The sequence below is a fragment of the Ursus americanus genome, chromosome 14, assembly GCF_024610735.1.
Source record: "Ursus americanus isolate L20-20 chromosome 14, mUrsAme1.1.p, whole genome shotgun sequence".
NCBI lineage: Eukaryota > Metazoa > Chordata > Mammalia > Carnivora > Ursidae > Ursus > Ursus americanus.
In genome coordinates, this window is record NC_142140.1 from 2,328,033 (window position 1) to 2,352,970 (window position 24,938).

Here is a 24,938-nt window from a genome sequence, read left to right on the forward strand (position 1 = left end):
CCTGCCGTGGTCCACTTCACACCTCTGACTGCTGCCACACCCCACGGGCCCTCCTCACCTCCCTCCCTGCCTCCATAGCTTACACAGCTCACCTATATCATTTTCTCCTAAACAAATGTGGTCCTGCCAGCTCTTATTCAAATATCCCTTTGGGCCCACCTCACGACCAAGGGAAAGACAATACTCACACCGTAGCTACCACGGCTGGCCTGCCACTAATTGTGAAGTCGAGTTTCAGGGTGTGGCAGGCCGGGGAGGCAGGCACGCAGGACCAAGGGGATGCCTCTTTGCCACCAGGGCTGGAGGAGAGGAGAGCAGAAGACCGAGTGTGGCAGGGTCTGCAGGCCGAGGCCTTGAAAGCCCAGGGAATTCAGGCTCCAGCCAAGGCCCCAGGGGATGCTAGATGGCCCCCTGCCCAGGCGTGAGACTTTGGGGGAGTCTCTTCCCCTCAGTGTCCTTACTGGGAAAACAGAGGTTATACTCCCTACTCCATGGGGTGGTATAAGGCAGGGAGATGGGTTCATATAAAATGCTGAGTGCTGCACCTGGCACAGTAGGCCGTTGTTAAGCAGCGGCTCTCCTCATTGATATTTACTTGGACTTTCTGGAGGACACAGATGCCTGGGTTCCCAGCTGGGGTGGTGGCACAATGCTGACACCCGCGCCTCTCCTGTGGTGGGATCAGGCCAGGCATGTCGACCATCCTGGCTTTGGCACCCTGGCGCCGGACAGGGAAGGCCTTAGGGCTGGGCCAAGGAGCCTGCGGCGTCAGCCCAACCGAGTGTAAACACGCAGACGCCACCAGGAGCGCTGACTGGCTTTGAAGTCTAAAGTGGCACCGCCTCCCTGCTCTTGGCTCACCCCGCTGCACTGCTGATGGCTTGTTAAATGTGCCCAGGGCACTGGAGAGCGTGCTGGCCGGGCGCAGGCCGGCCCAGCTCCCTGTAGGCCTTCCCGAGCAGGGGCCATCTGGCAGATCCCAGCCCTTGGATGAAGCAAGCGCTGCCATCTACCTGGCCCCTTGGGCCACTTTGCTAACCCTTGCTGCCCCGGGCCCTTGTCCGGCAGGCCGAAGGCTGTGTCAGTTCCCAGGCCACTCGAGAAAACAGAGGTGCCCCCTGAAGCTGAGGGAGATCAGATGGCTGCTGTAGTGTTCTGGCCCCAGCCCTTGGCCCCTCTCCTCCCTTCCAGGTGTCAGCATCTGATGGTGAAGAGTCTTGCTCAGCTGCCGAAGTGCCTGTGAGCCTTCTTTTGAAGATTGCTTTTTCGCTCGTATGGACAGAGGGTCAAGGCAGCTTGACGTGGTGGAAAGAGCGGACTCTGGACCGGCTCAGCTTGGTCAAAGACAAGTCACTGTCTCCCCACCACCCCCTCCCCACCCCCAGAACCTGTTTCTTCTGTGAAGGAGCTATGGTGGGGAGTTGATGAGGTCACATGTACTGAGGGCCAAGACAGGGTCTGGCCTGAAGCAAGTGCTTACTTAAATATTCACCCCCTTTTTCCTCCGTGAAGATACAGCTGCCTTTGTGACTTGTGCCTTGGTACTTCCTTATGAGCTTCAGACCGGTGGCTTTACCCGCCTTGGTGCCTGGGTGATGGAGGACAGAACCAGGGAGGGAGCCTGGGGGGATGGCGGGGGTAACTGGGAGGCGCAGCTTGCTGCAGACGAGTGAGGGGCCTGCCCACCACTGTGACTGAGGAAGCCAGCTCCACTGGCCTGAGAGGTGGGACAGAGGCGGGCAGATGCCTTCTTGGGTGGGCGTCTTCTCTGATGCCCAGAGCCTGGCCTGCCCTAGGATTCCTCGCTGGGTCTCTGCAACTCACTTGACCAAACAAGATGAACTGAAGGCTGTTTCCCTTTCGTGGGTTGACACTATGGGATTGCAATGAGGTTGGCTGTCACTCACAGCAATCTTTCACATTAGAACTCTTGCCTCTTCTCACAGCAACCTTGGAGGTGGATACGTCCACCCTGTTTTCACCGGAGAGGACACTGAGGCTCAGAAAAATGATGTGGCCTGCCCCAGGTCCCACTATGGCTGGTGGAGGAGCCGCCTACCTTGCAGGCCACTCCAGGGCTCCTCTCTCCCTGCCATGGCCCTGTACTGGTGGGGAAGAAAAAGCAGCCTCTGGGCGAGATGTTTCTTATGCCAAATAAAGATGGGTCATACCAGAACAGCAGCATCGCAGGGACTCTTGGGGACGTTGTCAATCCTGGTGACTGTCAGGTGCTCTGGGAGAACTACCGCCTTGTGCGGGAGCCTTGTTGGATTACCTTGGTCATCCAGGCAACTTCTGAGTTCTTCTCTCGCAGATCCCTTCCCTGGCTCCTGTCCTCGGCGAGGACCTCACTGTGGGATGGAGGGTATGAGGGAGAGAACCAGAGTCCCGAGAGCAGCCGCCGGCATGTAGTCTGTGTGGAGTCGGTATCGGCGTCCTTGCTTTTCTTCGGTGAGATAACGCTCCATCTTGCGGTTTCTGAGTATGTCTTAGTTGTTCTTGCCAACACCAACACCCTTAATCCCAAAAACGGCCTTTTCAGAGGAAGAAACTGAGGGTCAGGGAAGTCCCTTGCCCAAGGTCATATTGCTGGAAGAGGCAATCCAGACTCAAACGTTCCCAGCCCTTCCTCATGCTTTAGTCCTCCTCACAGCCAGTGGAGCGAGTGACTCAAGGCCCCACTGCACAGCTGGCTGCCCCTCTTTCCTTGGTGCCACTTCTCCAATTTGAATTAGAATAGTAAGTTCAGAAGTTGGGCAGTTCCCAAGCCTCATCATGGGAGCCGGGCCCTGAGAGAGACACACACATGTAATGACATAATTATGTGTACTGACAGCCAGGTTCCACTCAGAGGCTGGGGACAGTAGGGACTTGCCCGGCGTGTAAGCGAGGGCCTGGGCTTCCATGCGCAACCAGTGACTGCTCTTTGGGAACTCTCCCTCCGGTGACTGAAGGCTCATAAACGAAGCAAAGTATTCATGCAAACAGTGAAAGTCCCCACTTAGAGCTATTGTTGTAACTCCGCTGGCCCAGGTTCAGCATTGTTCCCAAGGAGCAAGGCCCACTGAGCAAGTCCCACATGCATTGCCTTTGGTTTGACGTCACAATGATTGATTTCAAAATGAAAAGCCTCCAACTGTTCTCTGAAGGTTTTTCCTCCTTGGATGTGCTGGTGTCTGATCTCAGGTCTCTCTCCTTTAGCTGGAAGAGTCTATAATTTGGAGACGAGCCCAACCACTGGGCATGCATGCATGTTCTAGAGATGGATAGGGCCGAGAAAATGCATTTCCTCCAACCCCCTGCCCCTAACACCCAGGACAAACGATGAGCCCTGGTCTTCCAGAAGCTCCCCAGAAATGCTGGCCTCGCTGCCTCCAGCAGGAAGGGCTACTGTCCCTCTCTGTAGCCAGGCTTGTAATGAGGTTTCTTGCAGTGGACATTTGTGAGTCCCCTCCTTGCACCCCACCCCCAGTAATATCTGGAGGGCTCATGTTCTGGAGATGCAGAAATGCACTTAGGCCAACTCCTGCCTTCCAAGATCACCCCTCTTCCAATCAGGGCAGCCTGTGCAGACAAGCTGTGCCTGGGCCAAGACCCACACATAGGCTTTGTCCCTGCCCGTTCCCAGTGCAGCCCTCTGCCGGGGGCTCTGCAGCCTGCAGGGGGCTGTGGAAGAGCACTGTGAGCTGTCAGCAATGTCTGCTCCCATCTGCGTGTGGCAGCCAGTGGGGCTGGGGACACAGGACTGCCCCTGCACGCCCACACCCCCACCCTCCTTGCTATGTGTGGTACGGCGCGGTGGGTCCCAAGGGAGGAAGACACCGTGCCCAGGGAGTGTGGGGCAGCAGAGGCCAGGCCGACGACAGCTGTGTGTGAACCTGCCGTAACTCTCTTAACTCACTTTGTGGATGGGGAGCTAAGGCCCACAGGGGTTAGGCCATGGGCCAGAGTCTCCAGGACCATAAGACTAGGGCTTTGAGCCCAAGTAGGCTGGCTCCAGAGCCTAGGCTTTAGGCCACTGCACAAGCGGGAGCTTAGCATCCCCTCTGGAACTGGCCCTTCTGTGTGAAACCTTAAGAGCCATGTTGGACAACAGCATTCAAGTCTGTTCTTAGCTGCTGCTTCTGGCTAAACACCTCCTCTCCTTCCATCATCCCTCAGGCCTGGTCCCCACCCCCTTAGCCTTCTTTCTTCATCTTCTCTTGTCTCCAGTGTGCCTACATCCCCCAGCCTGTATGGGGATTCACCAGAATGGTAACTTGCCTCTTGGCCCCATAACCATAGGTAGAGGACACCTTACCCTCCTTCCAGCCTCATTTGTGGATGAGGAAACTGGTGAAGCCCTGGGGGGTCAGCAGCTTGCCTCACTGGCCTTCAGTGCATTCTGGGCCTGGCGGCCTCCACCCTGGGTGACCCGAGAACAGACCAGAAGCACTTCACAGCCACAAAGCCAGCTCTCCCTCCCAGTGCATCGTGTCCACTGGGCTAGCAGGTCTTCCTTTGATAGGTGCTTGGGCTGCACCTCGGTTCCTATGTGTAGCGGCCAGGCTCTATCTGTCTTCCCTCTCTGCAGTTGGCTCCTCCAGTGGCTTGGGGTTTTCAGGAGCTGGGACTGGCAGGGATGGGGCTGGGTTTGCAAGCCAGTTTGGGTCCAGCCAGTCATGGCATGGCTCAGGAGAGCCCAGAGGGTGGGGAATGCCCTGGCTGGGCTCATTCACTGCTGCCAAACCTCTGGTGCCATGGGGGCGAGTGCAGGGAAAGCTGGAATGTGTGACTTTGGGCAAGTCATTTAGCTTTGCTGAATCCCTATAGGGCTTTTCTGAAGATTCACTAACCGTGTGGAAGTGCCCCTCCCAGAGCACGGCTGAGGACAATTTGTGGCTCTCAGCTGCTGAGGGTGGGATGGAAGAGGAGGTGCAGAGGGCTGGATAGTCTGAGGGAGGAGGAGTTTGCTGCCAGCTTCTCTCACTGCCCTGGCAGCTCGTGTCCATAGTGCCCTTCTAGGCCATCTGCCAGCTCCTGGAAGGATCCACCCAGGCTGCTGGAAATGACAGCACAGACCATCAGCGGGCAGGGGTTGGGGGTGCCAGCATTCCCGAGACCACACTTGGTTCCTGGCAGTGTGCTGAAGGGCGGCCTTCTCATCCACATTGCCTGACCCTACAAGTGGGATTGAAGACAGAGAAGTTAGCAGGAGGGGACCTTACACCTAATCAGTGCTCTTAGGCCTTCTGGCCAAGCCATAAAGCAAGAGAACAGGAGTGACACAGGCACTCCCTTTGAACTTGAATCCTCTCTAAACTGCCACTCCAGCCCCAGGGAGACCATGAAGCAGCAAGCAAGAGCGGGAGCCTCCTCGGGCCCCTCCTCAGAGGGTCAGAAAAAGCCCATTCGCCTCTCACCTTATCCCGGATGCTTAAAAAAATATTGTGGTAATGTAGGTCAGTGAACTGACCGGCACCACACACCAACAGGGTTACAGGGCCCGCCGGCCCGCACGCTGGCCCACTTGGTCAGATGAGAACATAAACAAGAAGTGCCGGGAGCCCTCCGCTTCCCCAGCCCTAGGCTTTTGTTTATGTAGCACTTAAACCAACTTTGGGGTCGTTGCCGTCTGCCTTGAAAGCCTTGAAGCTTTTTGAAGTTCCCCTGAAGTTAATAAAATTAGTCTGCCCTCATTGCAAGTCCTTGGCTTAGGGGGAAGATGGATCCTCCGCTGTGTCTGTGGCATGTAGCTTTTTAAGTTAATACTGTAGAACCGAAAGAAAGGGGGAGGCGGGGGAAGATGCAGTAGAAAGTCTTGTGAAATGCCTTATTGCTCGTAGGTAGTATGCCTGCCACCCCATGGCCCTGGTCACAGTGAAGCCCAGCCGCGAGGCCCACTGGAAGGCCAATGGATGGGCCCCTATGCTCCAATGTCAGGGATGACCTCACGGGGGCATGCAGGGGAACTAGGCGCAAGGCAAGGCTGTTTGCTCCCTCTCGAATGAAATGTACCACCCAACTACAAGTCCCCTTGAGTGATTTTCTTTTGCCCCCAAGGAGCCAAGAGTCACCTTCTGTCACCAGTGTCTCCCTCCCGACCTCCGTATCCTGTGCATATTTCCTGGGACCTGTTGTGGGTCAGGGCCATGTGAGAAAGAACTCCCAGTCTGTCTGGTGAGGGACACAGACAGGCCAACTGCCTGTGATGAGACAGAGTGGCCAGGCCTCGGGACAGGAGGTGCCTGCCACGTGGGGAGGCTGTCTGAAGGAAAGCTTGTCCAAGCTGAGCCTGGGAGGACTGCGTGGGGTCTGGGGTGGGCACAGAGTTGGAAAGAGGGTGGGGGGATGATAGATGTCTTCATTATTTTCACTAGCTTGATGATGGTAATGGTTTCATGGGTATCTATGTGTATTTCAAATTATCAAGTACCTAAAATGTGTACATGCTGTACACATTTGTACATATCAATTGTGCCTCAATGAAGTGTTAAAAAAATGAAAGACCACAGGCAAGACTGAGCATTGCAGATGTACCAACAATCACTGTTAGGTACGTGTTCAACTTTGACTTAGGCATTCAAGGAGCGCACATACAGTAAGTGCTGTTTACGTGCAGGAATTGCAGCTATGGAGAAGAGAGACATGTTTCTGCTTTCACGGACCTGGGTCCTGCTTGGGAGGAATAAACAAGTAAAGATAAAGCTATGGCGTAATATCAGGGAATGATCTGTGCTCTGAAGACAGAGACAGGACCAGGGTGTGCAGAGGAGCAAGGGTTGGGGTACAGGGGGACTACAGGCACGAAGGCCTTGATTGGGGCATTTGCTGGGCACCAAGGGCCTGCCCAGAGATGGGGACACCCTGTCTGCCAGTGAGCAGTCCAAAGGCAATGGGGCAGAGGGAGAATGTAATTATTTTTCACAAGGATGTGCATAAGCCCCTTGAGGCAGGAACTTTGATTTGTCCTCCGTGACATACCTGGCACATGGTAGGCTCTCGATAAGTATTTGTAGGGAGAAAAAAAGGACATTGTGAATTTGGGGTGAATTTTTCTGCCTGGATTGCCCGTTGGGTCCCTGTGGTGCCTTTTATAAGATAGTTCTCTAAGTAGGTTGTAACCTCCCGGTGCAAGGACTGTGCCTTTGTCATTTCTCAGCCAGCCGTGATGCCAGGGTCAGGTCTTGTATCTTAGCTGCTCTGTCTCACAGGCCAGCAAAGGCCTGGGACCCACCCATCCTGCCCAGAGCGCCCCAGGGTGTCCCGGCAGCACCAGACCCACCTGCTTCTCCAGCTTGCGGGGAGGGGGTGGTGGTCAGTGCAGTCTTCCTCTTCTTGAATGCTACAGCATAGGCTCTGCGAAAGGTCACCGTATTTGGGTTTGAGCTTCCACTATGCCGCTGGCTCGGGTGACTACAGTTCCCTCAGACTTCGCCTCCAGCCTCCCTGAAGTAAGGATGAAAACCCCTAGCAGACAAGGGTACTCGAGGGCTCAGTGGGGCCCCGCTAAATGTCCCTGTCGTAGGCTGAGGTGCCCGGAGGCAGTCTCTTTCTCCTACGGACAGGGGGCCTCTCTGCAGCACAGGCCAAGCTTAGGACAGGAAGTAGCACTGAGCTCCTCTGGTCATGGGGAACATGGAATGGCCAGTCCAGAGCCATCGGGTCAGTTCAGCTAAACATCCTGGGCCCCTGCTGTACTGGGCTAGGCTGCCAAATGTGAGAGGCAGCCCTGCCTCCCGGGCTCCTGCCAGGCTGGGAACGGAGCTGCACGCGCAGGCCACTCTGGTAGGTGTGGAGACAGGACTCCTGGGAGTTAGAAAGCCTAGGAAAGCATTTGGGGCTGGTGACATCTGCCCACCCTCGCTCCCTGTGTCCTGCAGTTCAGAGGAGCCAGCTCCGTTCCTTGCACCCAGCAGCACCGACAGATGGGGCAGAGCCCATGGCAGGCCAGCCCACAGAGGAGCTCTGCTGGAGCCGAGTCCTGAAGGACGAGGAGGAGTTCATGTGTGGGAATGAGATTTGTGAATTATAAAGGACTGTGCAAGTGGAAATGATTATTCTTATCGTTATTTGTATCCGATTCATCCATCACCGGGGAGAGGAGGAATGCGAGTACCTTTTATCTGGCGCTATGAATCAAATAGAATAGGATATGTTTTTCTAAAAGGGTTTTAGGGTAAATGGGACAGTTTCTGCCTTTCAAAACAATCCATCTGGGGCCCTTGGCCAAATCTTGGCGTCTTGGGCAGAAGTGAGATGTTTCTGAGGTTGAGGACAGCCCAGCCCACGGGGGTCCCCCATGAGTCTCAGCCTCAGGAGGAGAGCACGTGGAGGCGGCAGGTCCCACCGCTGGCAGCACTTCCAGCTCCCATGCTGCTGCCCGGGCTAACGCCTGCTCAGACTCAACCCTGGTCCCCAAAAGCACCCAGGCTGGTGCACAGGGCCTGGAGAGCAGGAGGAAGACTCCCCCGTTTCCCTGTGGCAGCCGTGTGGGACCCAGCATGCCAGATGCCAGGTGGAGCATGGGTCCTCCTCCAGAGTAGCAGCAAATCTCAGGACGAAGCTCTGTGTTACCCTTCTGAGGTCATCTGGGAGAGGGTCTAGTCTTTAAAATGCAGGCGCACACGCGTGCGCACACACACACGCCCCCTTTCTCTCTCTTTTACACAGAGGCCTGGCCCCTTCCTGGCACGGGCCCTGGAAAGGAACCAGGCAGGGCAGGGGAGGCCACCTGGGGGGGGGGGCTTCAGGCCATGCCACCTTCCCTGAGGGGAGTACCTGAGCTGCCAGAGGCCACCAGAGGGGAGAGTGACACTTCAGTCTTCCCCATGCTTGGTCTCTGGGCACAGGTTCAAGGTGAACAGAGCTCATGCTGAAATCAAGGCTGTATTAGGTTGGCTTTTTCACGCACAGGCATGTCCCTTCTGTCAGCCTGAGCCTCCACAAAGAGTTGAGGGGTAGAGTCTCAGCAGCAGAGGGCCTGTCCGTGGCCAGCAGGGAGCCAGGGGAGCTAGGGCTTCTGCCAGGGTAGGGGCAGGAGGGCGTCATGCGGAGGGGGCAGCAGGGCTGTGGAGTAGATGTGGGCCAGGCCAGGAAGGGGCTCTGACAGAACAGGAAAACTTTGGCTGAAATACCTATGTGTGGAGGGGGCTGGAGCAGCAGAGATTGCATTCTCAGACATTCCTTGTGGGAGGGAAAACCAGAGAGGGGGAGGCGAGTTCTAGAAAGCCTTGCGGCAGGACCAAGCATGGATGTCATCCTCTCGACCTGGGGTGTCGGTGCAAGCTTTCCTGCTGGCCGCATCGGGCAAGTGCTCGGGGACAGGCAGGGTGCAGTGGCTGTGCAGAGGCAGGCGCAGGAGGGCGACCGTGGATTCTGAGCTCCCTCCGCCCTGAGAGCTCTGTGACTTTGGGCGGATGGCCTAACTCCGCTGTGCCACCAGTTTTGCATCTGTGAAGTGAGGAAGGAGTGCCTCCCTCCCACTGCTGCCATGGTGCCGAGCGCGATCCGCAGAAAGCTCTCGCAGGCGGCCTGGCAGCAGCCGAGGCTCCATGGAGGTCAGTGGTGGTGGTGATGAGGGCTGGTCGCCACGTGGCTCCAGTGCATTCCATTGTCAGCGACATGGGCCGATCATCAGGTGGGTTGGGGGTGGGGGGTAGTGGCAGCAGGCCCGGCCTCCTCCAGCACACACTGATGCTCTCTCTGGGGCTGGGTGTGTGGGGATAGGTGATGGACGACCACAGCGTGATTGGCCGCTCCCTGTTCAAAAAGGAGACCAACATCCAGTTCTTCGTGGGCCTCAAGGTGTCCCTATCCACTGGGGAGCTGGGGGTCATCGACAGCGCCTTCGGCCAGAGCGGCAAGTTCAAGATCCACATCCCTGGTGAGTGCAGTCACTTCCTCCCACTGGCAGGCGCTGTGCAGGCATGGAGAGGTGGTGGAGACAGTGCATGGACAGTGCCCCTCGGCTCAGGACGCTCAGTCGGCCTGAGGTGATGCACCGGGCCCAGCCCTCTCAATGTCATGGCCTCTGGTCCCACAGGCTTGTGGCCGGAGAGCAGGAGTGGGTCCTAGGGACTCAGCCTTTGAGCCAGGGTCAAGGTGTGAGTGTGAGCTCCTGCTCCACCCTTAGCCATACAGGAGTGACCTTGAATGAATTACCTGGCTTGTCTGTGAAGTGCGATACCAATCCTGGCCTGGGAGGTGCTTTGGAGGAAGAGTTGGTGAGAGAGACCGCCAGGGCCTGGCATACTGCCCCAGTAGCCAGTATGGTTTCCCAGAATATGAGTTGCCACTTACTTTTCTGTCTGATGGAGAACAGTAGGTGCTGAGCCTCTGAGCGATCTGGGTTGGGACTTGTCCACGGCGGGGTCAAAGGTGTGCCTTTGCTCTTGGGAATAGAGCCCTTGGATCTCTTTAGTTCGGCCCTCCCTTCCATCACTCCTGCACTTACCCCACAGCCATCTTCTGGAGGCCCTGCCACCCAGCACGCAGGCTGCCGCGGTTGTGGGAGGGGACAGGTGGGAACACATTTAGTGAGTATCTACTGTACATCGCAGAAAAATAAAGCAGAGAGAGGGTGAGAAGACCTCTCTGAGGTAACAGTTGAGGGAGCCCCACGTCCCCAAGGGAAGGAACACACTGTGGAGAGAGGGGACAAGCGCAAAGGCCCTGGGGTAAGGGTGAGTTTTGGTGTGTGTTTGAGGCCTGGTTGTGTGGCATGAACTAGGAGGCATGTGGGATGCCACTTTTCTTCGCCAGCATTGTGTTAGGCCAATTCTCAAACATGCGGCAGAGGTGAAGGATGTTACAGAGAAACCCTGACTTCGCATCAGCATGTGGCTGTACTTTGTCTCTCTGCAGGACTCCGGGTTTTTTTCTGTGAGGGTTGGAAAGCCATGGGGAGGCTCCGATCGGGTCAGCAGCGTGCCGTTGGTGGGTAGCTTCTTGAGTGAAATCTTCAGGTAGGGTAGTGCCCTGGCCAAGCTCGGAAGCAGGAGTGCCAGCTCCCTGGCAGCTCACCAAGTGAAGTCAGTGCCCTCTGCTCTCCTGAGAGCCTGGCTGAGGGGCCTTGCCTCCCAAGTCCTTCCTCAAGCCCAGCGTCATGTGTGGCATTTGCGCTCTGGTGAGGAAGGGCAGTAGGCACCAGAGGCCTGCTTCCCTGTGGCCCTTGGATCCATTCTTTGTACCCCGAGGTCTCTGTCAGGGTGGAGTTCAGCTCTGTCGCAGTTAGAGATACTCCCTTGGGGCAGGCAAAGTGGCCCACCCATGGGAGCCTCTACCATGATACTGGGCTTCAGGCTCCTGTCCTGTCCTCTCCACTGCTCCTGGTCATTACGTCAGCCAAACCAGGGTCCACAGTGCCCTGCTCTGGGTTCCAAGGAGCACACACAAGGCATGAGCCAGGCAGACCAAGGTCCAGACCTTGGTTCGAAGGGCCCTGGCCTATACCTGTGGGGGCTTACTGGGAAAGAGGGGTACAGGGCACTGGGAGGGCAGGAGGGGAGCTGCCTGGAGTTGGGAGGTGCACCCTGGAACGCTCGTCCCTCCCCTAGCTGTGGGGGCCTGCTGGTCCAGACAAGGGAAGGACAGCACTGTCTATTTCCTTTTGGGAGGGTGTGTAGGACCATGCTGACATTCCCCTCAGCTCTCCTTCCTTTAGCCCAAGGCAAGCTCAGAGTTGGGGTGTTCCCAGAACTGGCCAGAGTACAAGAGGAGGTTTGTTTGGGGGCCCTGGGTGCTGGGGTGGGAGTACAGGGAGGGAGACACAGTGCCGCTGCTTCAGTCAACTCAAGTTCACATTCCTTTGTTAGGTCAGTGTTGCCTTTTTAATAGGTCTGCTTCCTGTTTGTGGCTTTTAAGCTTTTTATTAAATATAACTGGTCAGATTCCTTCATCCCACCCACCCCACTCCTCAGCCCCCTCCTGCTTGTCTTTTCCTGCCGATTCCTCCCATAAAGAATTACTTTTAACCTTTTTGAAGTGCATTAATTGTGAAAGACTCTTCAGTGAACCTGAGACACCCAGTGCCAGGTGGAGGAGGAGCATTGCTGGCTGCAAGCTGGAAGTGCCAGGGTCTGGAGGCCCCGGGGCTTGGCCCTGCATGATCGAAAGCTCCCGGAGCAGGAGCAGCTCAGGGAAGCTGTCCCAGCCCACAGATTGTGGGTGGAGCTGGGGTCAAATGTGGCCTCTGGGCTTTGGTGCCAGCTCTACAGGGCAACATAGTGGGCGAGGCGGACTAAAGATCATCTGGGTGTCCTCGCATCTGCCCCTGACCCCCAGGCCTGGGTGCTCCCTGGGGCCTCTCACTTCTGGTGACGAAGCCAGGTGTCGAGCAAGGGGCCAAGCACATGTTTAAGAGACCAGGTGGCAGGCAATAGGGAATGGTGGGGACCGTGATGGCCTGCTACTCAGGTCTCGTGCCGTAGGCCAAGGAATCTAATTTTATCTGATTTCATTTTTATATAAAACTTCTGGTTAAAAATGTATAACTGTCCAAATTAAACAAAACATACTTTGGGCTGGGTTTGGCCCATGACAACTTGTAACTCCTACTTGAATTTCAGGACCGACACTTACTCCTCAGGTTCACAAGTCAAAGGTGAACCATAAAATGGAAACAGTGTTTTATGGAGCCATAGATGTGGCCTCTGAGACGGGGGTCCTGACACTAAGCCCACGGCTTACCCCAGAAGATAGTCTCTGAAATCAGAGGGGCTAGAGGGATAGCCCCATCCTGACACCCAAGGAGCTAACCCAGAGAGTCTGGGGGGGCCTCAAGGTTGGGAAGCCCCACATTTACATACCTGCTCCCTTCAACAAAGTAGCCTCCGCCTGTAGGTCCTGAGAGGCTGGGAGGCCCTGCAGGATGAGCTAGGAGCCCACTGGGTTGCATTGCTACAGAGAAGGAGTAGGTGGAAGACTGCAGGCAGAGCTGAGCCTCCTCCCGAGGATCCTGCCTATGGCATAGTGCCTCTGCTTCCCAAGTGCTGGGTGCTTCATTGTGGAGCCAGGCCCAGTGGCCTCCATCTCTGGGTGGGCCTGGGGAGCAGCAGGGCTGAGCGCCTGGCTCATGGTCTATCTGGGTGGCCAGGGCTTCAGAGAGCTGGACGCCATGGGGGCCATGTGTGGGTGGAGACCCCCCTGTGTGGGGTGGCCTGGCCTGGGCTGCCACTGCTCACCATGGCAAGTGTTGTCCTGCTGTTCCTGCCCTCCACTCCACACCAGCATCCCAGCACCAGCTGCCACCAGCCCCACACACCCAACTCTGCAAGGGAAATGAGCTCCTTGATGACTTCCTGCCAGAGAAGAGTCAAGGGGAGGAAGGCACTTGTCCCTCATAACAGCCATGAACCACTTCATACTGACTCTAGGGGAGAAGGTAAATATATGCATATGCAATTTTGTCTTCCAAACAACGCCTCAGAAACCTGGAGCTACCCAGTAGGTTGATATGTGTACCTCAGTAGGACGTGCCAGGCTTTCTGAGCGGCCCGTCGCCCACAAGGTGCTCCTGGACCTGCCAGCTGGGGGAGGATGGTACATAGTCTGTGCCGGTAGAACAGGTGGGGACGGCCTTGTCACTGGAAAACCCGAGGCCCCAAGTACCACCGGTGTGACATGCAGCACCGCCTCAAGTCGGGTAACCACGCGACTCCCAAGTGAAACCGACCATGTCACAGGGCTCCAAGCAGACACGCACCTTGGAAAAGCCAGCACGGCAGTGACTGAGAACCACAGCCGCAGCGGCCACAGCAAGGACCTCGTCCTCTCCATGGGCCTGTCCCGCCTGCCGAGACCCATACTCCTGGTTCATGTCAAGAAACTGACCTTGCTGTGAGGCAGCCAGGCTCCTGATCAAACCCAGAAACAGAGGTCTCGGGCCCCACCGACTGGCACTCGGGATCCTCAGATTTTGGCGATCTTTAATACTCTTTCAGCTTTTACTAATCACAACTAAATGGACTCTAGGCAGATGAGAAAAGAAAAAAAAAGAAATGTGTGCAGTTGCACCGGCAGTGGGAACCCAGGAGGGGCTCTGCTCACTGCTCTTCGGGCGGGGGCATCACTCAGGAGCCGCGGCAGCTGGCTGAGGGGGCCTGCGAAGCCCCAGGGAGGCTGGCACCCATGGTGTTGGAGTATCGCCATTCCGCAGATGAGGACACCGAGGCCTGGAAGATAAGCTACAGACTTGCCCAGCGTTACATAGCAGGAAGCGTCAGAGTAGGATTGGACCCAGATTACGCTGCTGCCGACCACTCCGCCCACGACTCCCCTGAGCCCTGGCTCCTCACGTGCAGCTCTGTCCCTCAGGCTGTGTGGGAGAAGGGCACTGTTGTAGCCATTCTGCTCGGCGGGGCCCCGAGCAGGGGGCCTGAGAGATGTGACGGGGAGGCTACCGTGTGGCCCCATGGCAGAGTGGTTGCACATCCAGAGAACCACGGCCTGCTCGCCTCCGACTGGTGTTCTGAGGAAGGTCCCTAGGCCACCCTGGCTTTAGCTTCTGCCCCCTGAAACCACGCCAGATGTTCACGGCTTCAGTGTACCGTCCCAACCCAAGCCAAAGGGGATGACTTTCCACAGAATAAGAAACGCTGCTTGCACGCATGAATCAGTGAAGTCTGTTCAGTGGAATAGACCGGACGGGAATGAACAAATGAGTGAACGCAGGCCTGTGGCGGCCAAGGAGCCTGGTGCCTGGTGTGCTGTGGGCCTCCCCAGAAACTCCTCCAAGGAAGGCAGGCACCAGCATCATCAGACCTCCTCCACACAGCCATCTCCTAGTGACATGGCTTTGGGGGTTCTAGTTCTTTTTTTTTTTTTTTTTTAAGATTTTATTTATTTATTTGACAGAGATAGAGACAGCCAGCGAGAGAGGGAACACAAGCAGGGGGAGCGGGAGAGGAAGAAGCAGGCTCATAGCTGAAGAGCCTGATGTGGGGCTCGATCCCATAATGCCGGGATCACGCCCTGAGCTGAAGGCAGGCGCTTAACCGCTGTGCCACCCAGGCGCCCCTGGGGGTTCTAGTTCTTAAAAGAGAACTGGAAGGGGGAGGGTGCCGGTCCGTCCAGCTCTGCAAACTCCAGGGGAGGCTCAGGGCTGGGGATGCAGCATCCTGCCCCTAAGCACATCCCTGTGGGAGAGACGAAGGCACAGACCAGTTTGCAGTCAGCATGGCAGGTGTCCATAGGGGCACAGGGCCAGGCATTGGGTGGGGAGAATGGCCAACCTGAGGGAGAGAAAGGGCAAACTTCCCAGAGGAGTTGCTGTCCCAGCAGGGGTTGGGAGGGAAGAGAAGGAGGTGTGTGGAGAGAGCTGGAATCACATGTGTGTTCTCTAGAATCCTGTGGCCAGTGGGAGAAGCCATGGATAGGGAGGGCAGGCCCTGGCTCCTGGCTGCCTGCTCTGGGCTCCATTTTCTAGGCCTCTACCATGGCTGTGGGAATGCTTACCTCACCTCCCAGGGCCTCATTCCTCCCTTACTGCCCGGACCACTCTGCAGACCCAAACCAGAGCCTCTCCTCTGTGGAGGTATGCCTGACTCCAGACCACTGCTTGGTGCTCCTCTCTGGCACGGCCCAGGGCTCTTGTGCAGGAGGAGGCCAGAGCTGAAAGAGTGGCACCTCTGCATTTAATCCAGCTCTAAGCCATTCTGTAGATGGGGAAACTGAGGCCTCTTGATCATAGCCACACAACTAGTAAGAGCCCCGAGTCTCCGCCTGCCTCTTCAGTCCCCAGGGAGACGCACGCGACTACCAGGAACGAGGGGTGCAAAGGCCTTACCAGCTGGCTCTTTTCTCAGAAGCTCTTTCCCAGGACTCAGTTCAGGCAGACCACCCTAGCACCCGTGTGCTGAATCAGCCTCCCCTTTGTGTCCCAAGACTCCGGGGGCAGCCCCGCACCTCTATTCGTCTGTCCCTCGTCAGCTGTTTATCAGGCCCTTCAGGTGCCCGGCCCTGTCCGAGTCCTGGAATGTGGCAGAGGGGAGGGAGGTCCTGAACATTGGCTGTGGAAGGAGAGTCATGAGGTGCCCCATCTTAGCCTGGGCACCCAGCGGGGCAGCACCACGTCTCCTGCCTCACCGGCTCTCAGCGCCCAGGCTGGCCTAAGAGGGTAGGTGGACCAGGCCAGGGCTGAAAGTGCTGCGGGCCCAGTTCCTTGGCACAACACAGCGTATGGCCTGCAGAGACGGGCAGCCCCTTTTGATTGTGGCAGGCCATCCCCACCTGGAGCCGTAGCCCCTCAGTGCTAACACCAAAGAATAATTCTGATTTCCAAGCAAGGAGTGGGGATGCGATCACTAAGCCCTTCCCCCAGTATCTGACCCGTGACAAGGGCTTTGTGAATGGTAGCTGGGGTTGTGTGTTGTTTTCACCCACCGGCACCTGCCCTTACCTGGGGTCCTACGTGCCCACCGAGGGCCCTGCCCCCACGGCAGAGCAGGGGAAGTTACCATCTTTCAAGCTGAGATTGGCTTGGCTACCAGGACCCCTCCCATTTATTGACCCTGGAAGGCACTTTGCATTTGATCAAAAGCAAAGATTATACATTTCCCTTCTGATTGAACACAGGGTCCCAGGTGTCCCCGTTGGCCTGAGTACGTGATTGGTGAAACACTAGACACATGGCTTCTAGGAGCTATCCAGGGATGTTGTCTGAGGCCAGATGGGCTAGCAGCCAGAGGCAGTGGGGTCGCCTGGGGAGTCTGCAGCCTGAGGACCAGCAGCAGGGACAGCAGCCATCCAGGAAGGCAGCAGGCAGTAGGCAGGACCCACGGTGAGGAGGATGACAGCAGTGGTGCAGACAGCGGCTGCTCTGGGGCCCTCGCTCTGCACCAGGGAGCACGCCCCCATGTAGGCAGACCACTCCGTCCTCCCAGCAGCCCAGGGAGGTGGGCCTGGCAGCACCCACGTTTCACCAAGGAGGGACCCAAACCAGTACGGAGCCCACACAGCTTGCCTAAGGGCGCATGGCAGGAGGAGGACTGGGGCTGAGTGCAGCAGTGGCCAGGGCACACCCTGAACCATGGCACACCTCACCGTCCAAGCTCAGACACAGCTGACTGGCCGGGCTGTGCGGTTGCCTGGCATGAGCGCACTCCACCTCTGTCTGGGTCTTTGCCCTTCTCTGCCTCAGCAGCAGTCCCGGGTTCTGGGTACACAGGCTCCAAGAAGACACGGACCCACTCTGGGGTTCATAGCTGATCGTTCATCTATTCAGCAATGAGTGTTTGAGCCCCTCTTATGTGTCATTCCTGTGCCAGTCTCTCGAAGGACCGCAGTGAGCAAAAGTCCATGTGACCCCTTTCTCATGAGGTTTGCAGCGTGGTTAGGGGGGAGACTTCTGGGGCTGCTGTAGCAAGTACCACAGGCTAGGCGGCTTAAACCGGGATCACTTACCGTCTCTGTTCTGGAGGCTGGCAAGTCCAGGATCAAGGTGTCCAGGATCAGGGCTGGTTTCTTTAGCGGCCCTGCTCCTTGGCTTGCAGATGGCTGTCTTCTCCCTGTCTCTTCACATGGCCACGTGTGTCTGCATATCTCTGTCCTAATTACCTTTTCTTATAAGGACACCGGTCAGATTGGATTAGGGTACACCATTATGACGGCATTTTACCTTAATCACCCCTTTAAAAGCCCTGTCTCCAGATACAGTCACAGCCTGAGGTGCATGGGGTTAGTACTTCAACATGTGAATCTGGGGGACACAATTCAGCCCATTGCATGGGGAAGCCGAATGCATCTCCCCAGCATTTGTAATTTGGCAGCCCTCACCAAGCTGTGCAGGAAAGGGGTGCGGTGCCGTGAGAGTATAGAGCAAGACTGAGTCTGGGGTTAGGAAGGTTCTATGGCAGTGCCTGGTACGGGGCCCTGGAGAATGAGCAGGAGCCCTTCGAGCAGTCGGGGCAGTGTCCCAGGTAAGGAGGGGCCTGAGCAGAGCTCTGAGGCAGAGAAGGTCGGCATCCTCAGGGATAACTGGGCCCAGGAAACTGGCAGGGGATGGGGGTGTGGGCGGGCAGGGGCCACTGTGTGAGGTCTGGTGAACCCCAGGAGGCTGTTCATCTCTACCCTAATGCAGGAGGAGTTGTTGGAGGGCCTGTGGCAGGATGTAACAACAGATTTCCATTGCCGAAGATCCCTTGATGCAGTGTATGAAAGCTCATCTTCCTACCAACCCTAGGAAGGAGTATTGTCATCCCTGTGTCACAGATGAGGCTCGAAGAGCCACGTCCCACCCCACTCTGTTCCCACCCCACGCACTTGCTGTTTCCAAGGCCCCCGGCTGCATTCACAGACGTGCGTCAGAGGCATAGACAGCAGGCAAGCAGCAGGGACCCTGTGGAGATGTTGGGGCCCTCTGTTGGGGCCGGGTCCTTGATGCGCTGCCTCCCCATCGTCCTGCAGCCCCCATCTCATTTCCCTGAAGCGTCCACTGAGGCTTGGAGGAGCTATATGACCCTCCCAGCAGACCCTGCAGTCCCCAGGTGTGCCTCTCAGAGGGGTTCGAAAAGGGCCATGGGGCCTTGGGGGAACTGCCCCCGAAGGGCATGAGCAAGCTGAGCAGATGCAGGGAGATGACATCAGAGACATGGCCAGGAACCACGGGAGGAGCTCGGGTCTGTGGGAAGCCACCAGAAGCAGGTCTTAAGTGAAAGACTGACTTGATTTAATTTGCCTTTTTAAGCGATCCCTCTGGCTGCTCTCTGGAGAATGATTTAAGGAAGGCCACAGCGAAAGCGGGGAGGCAGAAGGCTGCAGCAGTACACAGTGGTGGTGAGGCCTGTGCCATGTGCATGGGAATCCAGAAAGGCTTCCCAGAGGAGTATCACACTGGAACAGAAGGTTGACCCCATCAGTGGACTTCCCCAGGCCAGCCACAAGGAAAGGAGAAGTCTGAGTGTTCGGGCACCTTTGAGGATTGCACCAGGGAGCAGCAGGAAGGGCCACAAGCCAGGGCCACCGAGGGCTTCATGGGCCAGCCCTGGCTCATGGAGTCAAGCCTGCAGGGGAGGCACTTAGTGGGGATCCAGCATGGTACCGAGGTTCCTCTCTGGGGGAGGAGGGAATGGCTTGGCGGGAGCACAGCTGGAGGCCTGAGTCCAGTGAAAGAAGTACTGCTGATGGGGCAGGAGGGTGTACATGGAGGTGGCTGGGAGCCCGTACTCTGCTTTCCCAGACGGGAGCCACAGCTCTTGGCAACCCCCCACACACACCACTAGGGTGTCACAGCCCTGTTCTCACCATGCCCGGAAGGATGGGCACAGGTCTACTCGCAGCAGAAAGATAGCTCTCTGGCCCCTGCTGCCCAGGCATTGCTCCTGGCCCGGAGCATAGGCACAGGGATGCACCCAGACCCCTGGCGCGGATTCTTACCCTGCAAGGCAGAGCCCTGACCTCCTCACAGGCCTAGCTCACAGATGCTGCAAGACTGCAGCACCATGGACCAGTCCTCAGCCCTGAATCCAGAAGCCGGATTCAGCTGCTTGCTTATGTCTGTGCTGAATGGTACAGGGAGGGAGACTAAGCCTTGGAAACGAGGCCCCAGGACAAGCTTAGCACCATGGCTGGAACCATGTCTGTCACCTGCCTGGCCATATCCCTGGCTCTGTCAGGCACCCAGCAAAGCCTGTGCGACAGGAAGATTCCCTTGTCCTGGCGCCTCACCCCATCAGGAAGGCAAGGCAGTCCTGCACCGGCTGCTCTCCCACAGGCCTGCCCTGATGGGAGCTGTCTGGCAGCTCGGGCGAGCTCTGGAAACAGAGGAGTTAGAGCTGGACCTCCAGCTGCCTGCATTTGTGTGCCTGATGGTCCCTCGTCCCGCCATCAGCTGGGAGAGCTGGGCCTCCAGGACTTGCCATGGCGCAAGTTCCATGCAATTTACAATGTCCATGTATGGCCCTGCTGCCCTTGGGCTGGGCCGGGATGGTGCTGCCACCCAGCCTAGGCCCTGCTCCCATCTCCAGCTGTAGCGGGTTGTGGCAGATGGTGCCAGAACTGCCTCCTGTATAAACAAGAATTGATGAAGTTTTCTGCCTTTTGTTTTTAAGAAAGAACGGTTAAGAACCAACAGTCCATGTTGTAGATCGTGAACCCCGGATACAGTAGCTCAGCGGAGGGCGTTTGGGGCAGCTCACTGCCTTCAGAGCCTCTGTTTGTATTTGATGAATGCAGCTGTAATGATCCAATCTTGGGGTGCTGTGAGGCTTAGGCCAGTGTACAGAGATACCCTGATGTGCCTGCCGTGTGCTGGCACCCAGGCCTGGAAGCGCAAGCCCTTCCAGGTGCGGCCTGTGAGGCTGATGCTGCCACGTCCCAGCGGACAGACACCACTCAGCTCCACACCAATGTTGCTGGACTACAGCACCGCCACAGTGTGATCAGATCTTTCCATTTTTCAAGAGAGGCTGTGGATCTGGGTTTTTACGTGAAGTCTCCTGGTTCTGCAATGCGGCCATCATATCTAGTCTCTCTTGGGGCCGGGTCCTTGAAGCGCTGCCTCCCCATCGTCCTGCAGCCCCCATCTCATTTCCCTGAAGCGTCCACTGAGGCTTGGAGGAGCTATATGACCCTCCCAGCAGACCCTGCAGTCCCCAGACAGAAGTGGGCATTTCTCATGGCCACCGTTCCATGCAGAGGCTTCTGGAAACCCAGCAAAGAGAAAAAGTGAAAACTCGTATTGGTGCCAAAGGGAGGGGCCGCGAGAAGTCTGAGGTTGTGGGTATTGTCGAGTTCCCATAAATAGGCCCTCGCACAATAGGCCATTAGTTGCATGTTCCCTCTGGGGTTTGAAGTGAAACTGGTTTTCTTTTCCTTTAAAATGTGCTCTCCCCACCCAGTCGTAACTGTAGACTCAAGCGCTGATTCTTGGGCAACCTCAGTAACCTGTCCTTGGGGCTTCATCAGAGTTCTTAGCCGGCCGCCTCAAGAGTGGTCCCTGCCAGGCCCAGATTGACTTTTACTGAAAGATACTGGCAAGGCTGCAGCTGGTGCATGCTTGGCATTTCCTGCCCCCTCTAGGAGGTGGAAGCAGGGGACCTTCAAAGAGCAAGAGCTTTGGAGTTGGCCAGACCTGAGCTGGAATTCTGGCTAGAATATTAACCTTTTGGGGCCTTGGTGTCTTCATAAAGATGGATATTTTGAGGGTTTCCCTGCCCAACCATTCGAATACTTTCAACCGTACGGAGAAGTTGGAAGAATAGTTTATCGAAGATGCATATTCCCTTGGATTTCATACTTGTTAACATGTTGTCACCTTTGTTTTCTGTGTGGGTGCTGAACCATTGGAATGTTAGCCGTGGAACACCAGTGACATCAGCATGCTTCAGTGCATACCCCTGGGAACAAAGTCATCCTGTACAACCACAATACGATTCTCTCTCGAGAAATTCAAAGTCCATCTAAGACACAGCCCACTTTCAGATTTTCCCAGTTGTCCTGATAATGCCTTTTACAACGTCTCCCTTGCTGAGGATTCTTGGGAGGCTCAAACCCTGCATTAGGCTGTCGTACCTCCTAGGGGTTTTCGAAGAGTCCAGCTTGTTTCCCACATGTGCTCTTTGGGTCAGACTGGTATTTCTTCATGACGAGGTTCAGGTGGTGCGTTTTTGGAAGGAACTCCACAGAGGTGCTCTCATGTCCTTCTTAGCGCATCACCTGGGATACATGTGGCGTCAGTTTGCCCACCGTGGGTGATAGAGTTGTGATGGCTGGTGAAGGTGCTTGTCAGCAGGACCAAGGAAGAGATAGAGACAGCCCTGCATGGAGGAAGGGCACCAGGAAGTCCCTTTGGAAGTCAGGGATAAGGCCCCGGTCTGGCAGCGGTGAAGCAGAACTGGCTCTATGGGGCCCAATGCAGGAGTGTCCTGCCCCTTTCCCACGGCCCAGTGCAGGCTAAGCCAGGGCCTGTGCAGGGAGGAGCTGCTGCTTCCCAACGCCTGTGGAGTCCTCTGTCTTCGTCTGTCTCTGTCTGTCTCTCTGTCTCCCTCCCTCCTTGGCTCCAGCTGTGGCCCTCTCCTGTGACTAGCATCAGCCCTGAACCCAGGGAACTGGTTTCTGCCCCTCCCCATGGGGCACAAGTATGGCAGAGATGACTACAGAATGTTAAACATGACAGGGGCCCTACCTGCCATGGGGAGAGGGAGGATGGGGTGACCACTCCTTTCCAGAGTGGGCTGGGAGTTCCCACAGATACAGTGAGTCTTGAGCTGGCTTGAAGGTGTGGGGGTTTTCCCAGGTAGAGAAAGGGAATTGCATTCAGGCACTGGGAACAGAGTATGCTAATGCACAGAGGCTAGAAGGAGTATGGCATACTAGCTTCTTCTAATGTGTGGGATGTTGTTCTAAATGCATTATATGTTACTAATTCATTTAGTTTGGTGTGTTTAAAATGATGGTTTGGGAACAGTTTTTTAAAGCAGTGGAACTTTTTTTTCCCAAAGTCTTAACATGTCGTCAACCACAGTTGAGCCCCTGGAGATCTTTCTTGCTACTCGCCTTCAGTCCCTTGCCTGAGGCCCTGAAGCCCACGCTTGGCATCTGGCCTTTGTCAGGTCAGGCTTCCTCAGTGTCAGCACTGCTGACATTGGGGCTGGGTTGTTCCCTGCAGTGGGGGCCGCCCTGTGCATGAAGGCTGTTTAGCAGCATCCCTGGCCTCTGCTCCCTGGGAGCCACGAGCACACCACGCTACCCCACCCCACCTTCCCTCTCCTGTTGTAACAACAAAAAACTTCTCTCGACATGGCCAAATGTCTCCCGCAGGGCAAAATCACCCCCCTGGTTAAGAACCACTGGTCTAAGTAGATGGTAGAAGCCACAGTGGGTGGTATGCAGGCAGGGACACAGTGGGAAAGTTCTCCCAGGCAGCTGGTTGGAGAGTGACGGACGGAAGGCCCCAAGCCTGAGGCAGTGCGTGTGTGGAGAGCAGGGCAGGGGGCAAGGCGGACAGGCTGCGGCGACTCCACACCTGCTGGGTTCAGAATAAGGAGGAGTGAGCAGAGGGCACCCGGAACAGACTCCACTCAGCCTCCTCCGGGTACCTGTGGCCAGCAGGGTGGGCCTCAGGAATGCCTCAGGTCACAGCCCACTCAGCCCAAGCGCCTGCACTGTCTCCACGCAGCGGTGCTCTGCCCACCTCCCTAAGGCCTTGCCCTCTGGCATGTCGTCTGGGCGCTGGGGTAACGGAGGCCCCTGAGAGCTGGACCCAGCGCTCTTGAAGGGAGGGAGAGGCTTTTTCCAGCCTGACATGTGCCAGGAACACAGCACCCTTCCCTGGATTCTTACAAGTTGAGTGAAACTTCTTTGAGAAATATTTCTCTTTGTTTAGCACTCTCTAAAACTTTCCAATTTTTTATAGTTTGTGAGTTTAGGGTAAATTTGTATTTTTCCAAATGAATTTGTGCTGCCTAAGTAAAATCATCAGAGTCAACTGATTATTTGCTTTAATGTTTCGGGCAGTGCTAAGGGGAACTTTTGTGATTGGCTAAGTACTGTCTCTCCAGAAAGGCTTAATGTAACAACCAACCAGCAGTCTTAAATACCTGAAAGAAAGTCCCAGAAATCAGAAGCCGGCCCCACACCCTATCACAGAACAGTCTTGGCTCAGGCAGTTCTGCCAGACCTCGTCTTAATCCCCAGTGCCCTGGACTGCTGTGGCAGCTGGTCATGCGCCCCAAACCTTGAGACCTTGAAGGACACGTGTGAGTAACAAGAACCTCCCTGTGCATCAGTTCTCCCGTATGCCGAATTTACCACATGAACCGAAACACTTAACACGTTCGGAGAGCCTCGGTAATTATTGTTATTAACGAAGGGGTGTGGCTGGCCTTCCCAGCCAAATGCTGGAGCACAGAAAAGCCTGTGACCAGAGGGCCAGGCCTAACGCAGACTGGTACAGCCTCGGCTGCTGGCCGATATTCAGCCCTTGCTGTGTGCCAGACTCTGGTCCTCGATGCTTTACATAAATTATGAGATTGCATTTTTGCAACAGCTCTTGGAGTTGGGAACTATTCATAGCTTAAATCACTCACCCTGGGTCTTACACTTGGACGACCCTCTGACTTTGGTGGCCACACTACACACAGCCCTCCTGGGAGAGACTGCCGTCAGGACAGAAGGGAGCCAGCCCGGCTCGCACTTCTGCAGGTGATCCACGCAGGCACTTAGCATTGTACCTGTGAGGTCGGCGCTCGCCCAGGGGTTGCTGCTGGGGCTGTGGCTGTGGCTCCCGCAAACCGCTGAGCTCTCCCCGGGCTCCTTCCGGTCAGCAGGTGCGCCTGGGGAGGGCAATGAGAAGAGCAACCACAACACTGGTCACTGCACCAATACGAGCCCCTGGAGAGCCATCCAAAGGCCGGGGGTTTGGTAGCCAGCGCCTCACTTGGTCTCCGTGGTATAGATGTCTCACTGAGGCCCTGCACAGGTCACAGATGGGGCACTGGAGGGGTAGCTAGGTCTGGACCCCACGTTGTCCGACCGCAAAGCCCCAGTCTTGATGCTGAGAGAGAACTGACAGACAGCAGGGTGTAGGATTCCAGGGGGTGTGGAGCCAGGACGTCTGGAGCAGGGACAGAACCTGGCACCCAGCATGTACGCACAAGGCTCACCTCGCTCCCTCATCCTCCCCTGGGACCCTCTCACCAGGCCACACAACCATTTGAGTCTAGCTCACTTGGTGAGCTGTAGGTGGCCGTTGGCTTGCTTTTGCAGCTCCTGTCCCCAGGGAGCCACCTGTGGCTCACATAGGGCCCAGCCCTAGGCCAGAGGGGGCTGCTGCTGCCTGCTAGTGAGTCAGGGACTTATGGCTCCTAGCTGAGGCTCGTGTGACCCCATTTTGTTTGATTATGGCTCAGAGGTTGGGGTCACCGCCTGGCCATCTCCAGAAAGCTCTCCTGGCAGGACTGGGTCACTTCTGGTTGGGAGCTACCAGAAAGACCCTGATACCACGTATTAATCCTAAACCA

The 24,938-nt window shown here is 56.4% G+C and overlaps 1 protein-coding gene across 2 annotated transcripts in view; it reads left to right on the forward strand.

Annotated features, from left to right (window-relative positions):
* EEFSEC (eukaryotic elongation factor, selenocysteine-tRNA specific) overlaps nucleotides 1–24,938 on the forward strand; it is a 249,398-nt gene that overhangs the window by 191,825 nt on the left and 32,635 nt on the right. The window contains exon 6 of one of the 2 annotated variants that reach the window (XM_045812372.2): nucleotides 9,709–9,865. The exons of the other annotated variant lie outside the window; for it this stretch is intronic. Within the exon in view, the coding sequence (XP_045668328.2) occupies nucleotides 9,709–9,865 (157 nt within the window). The remainder of the gene's footprint in view (nucleotides 1–9,708; nucleotides 9,866–24,938) is intronic. 2 annotated transcript variants of the gene reach the window in all.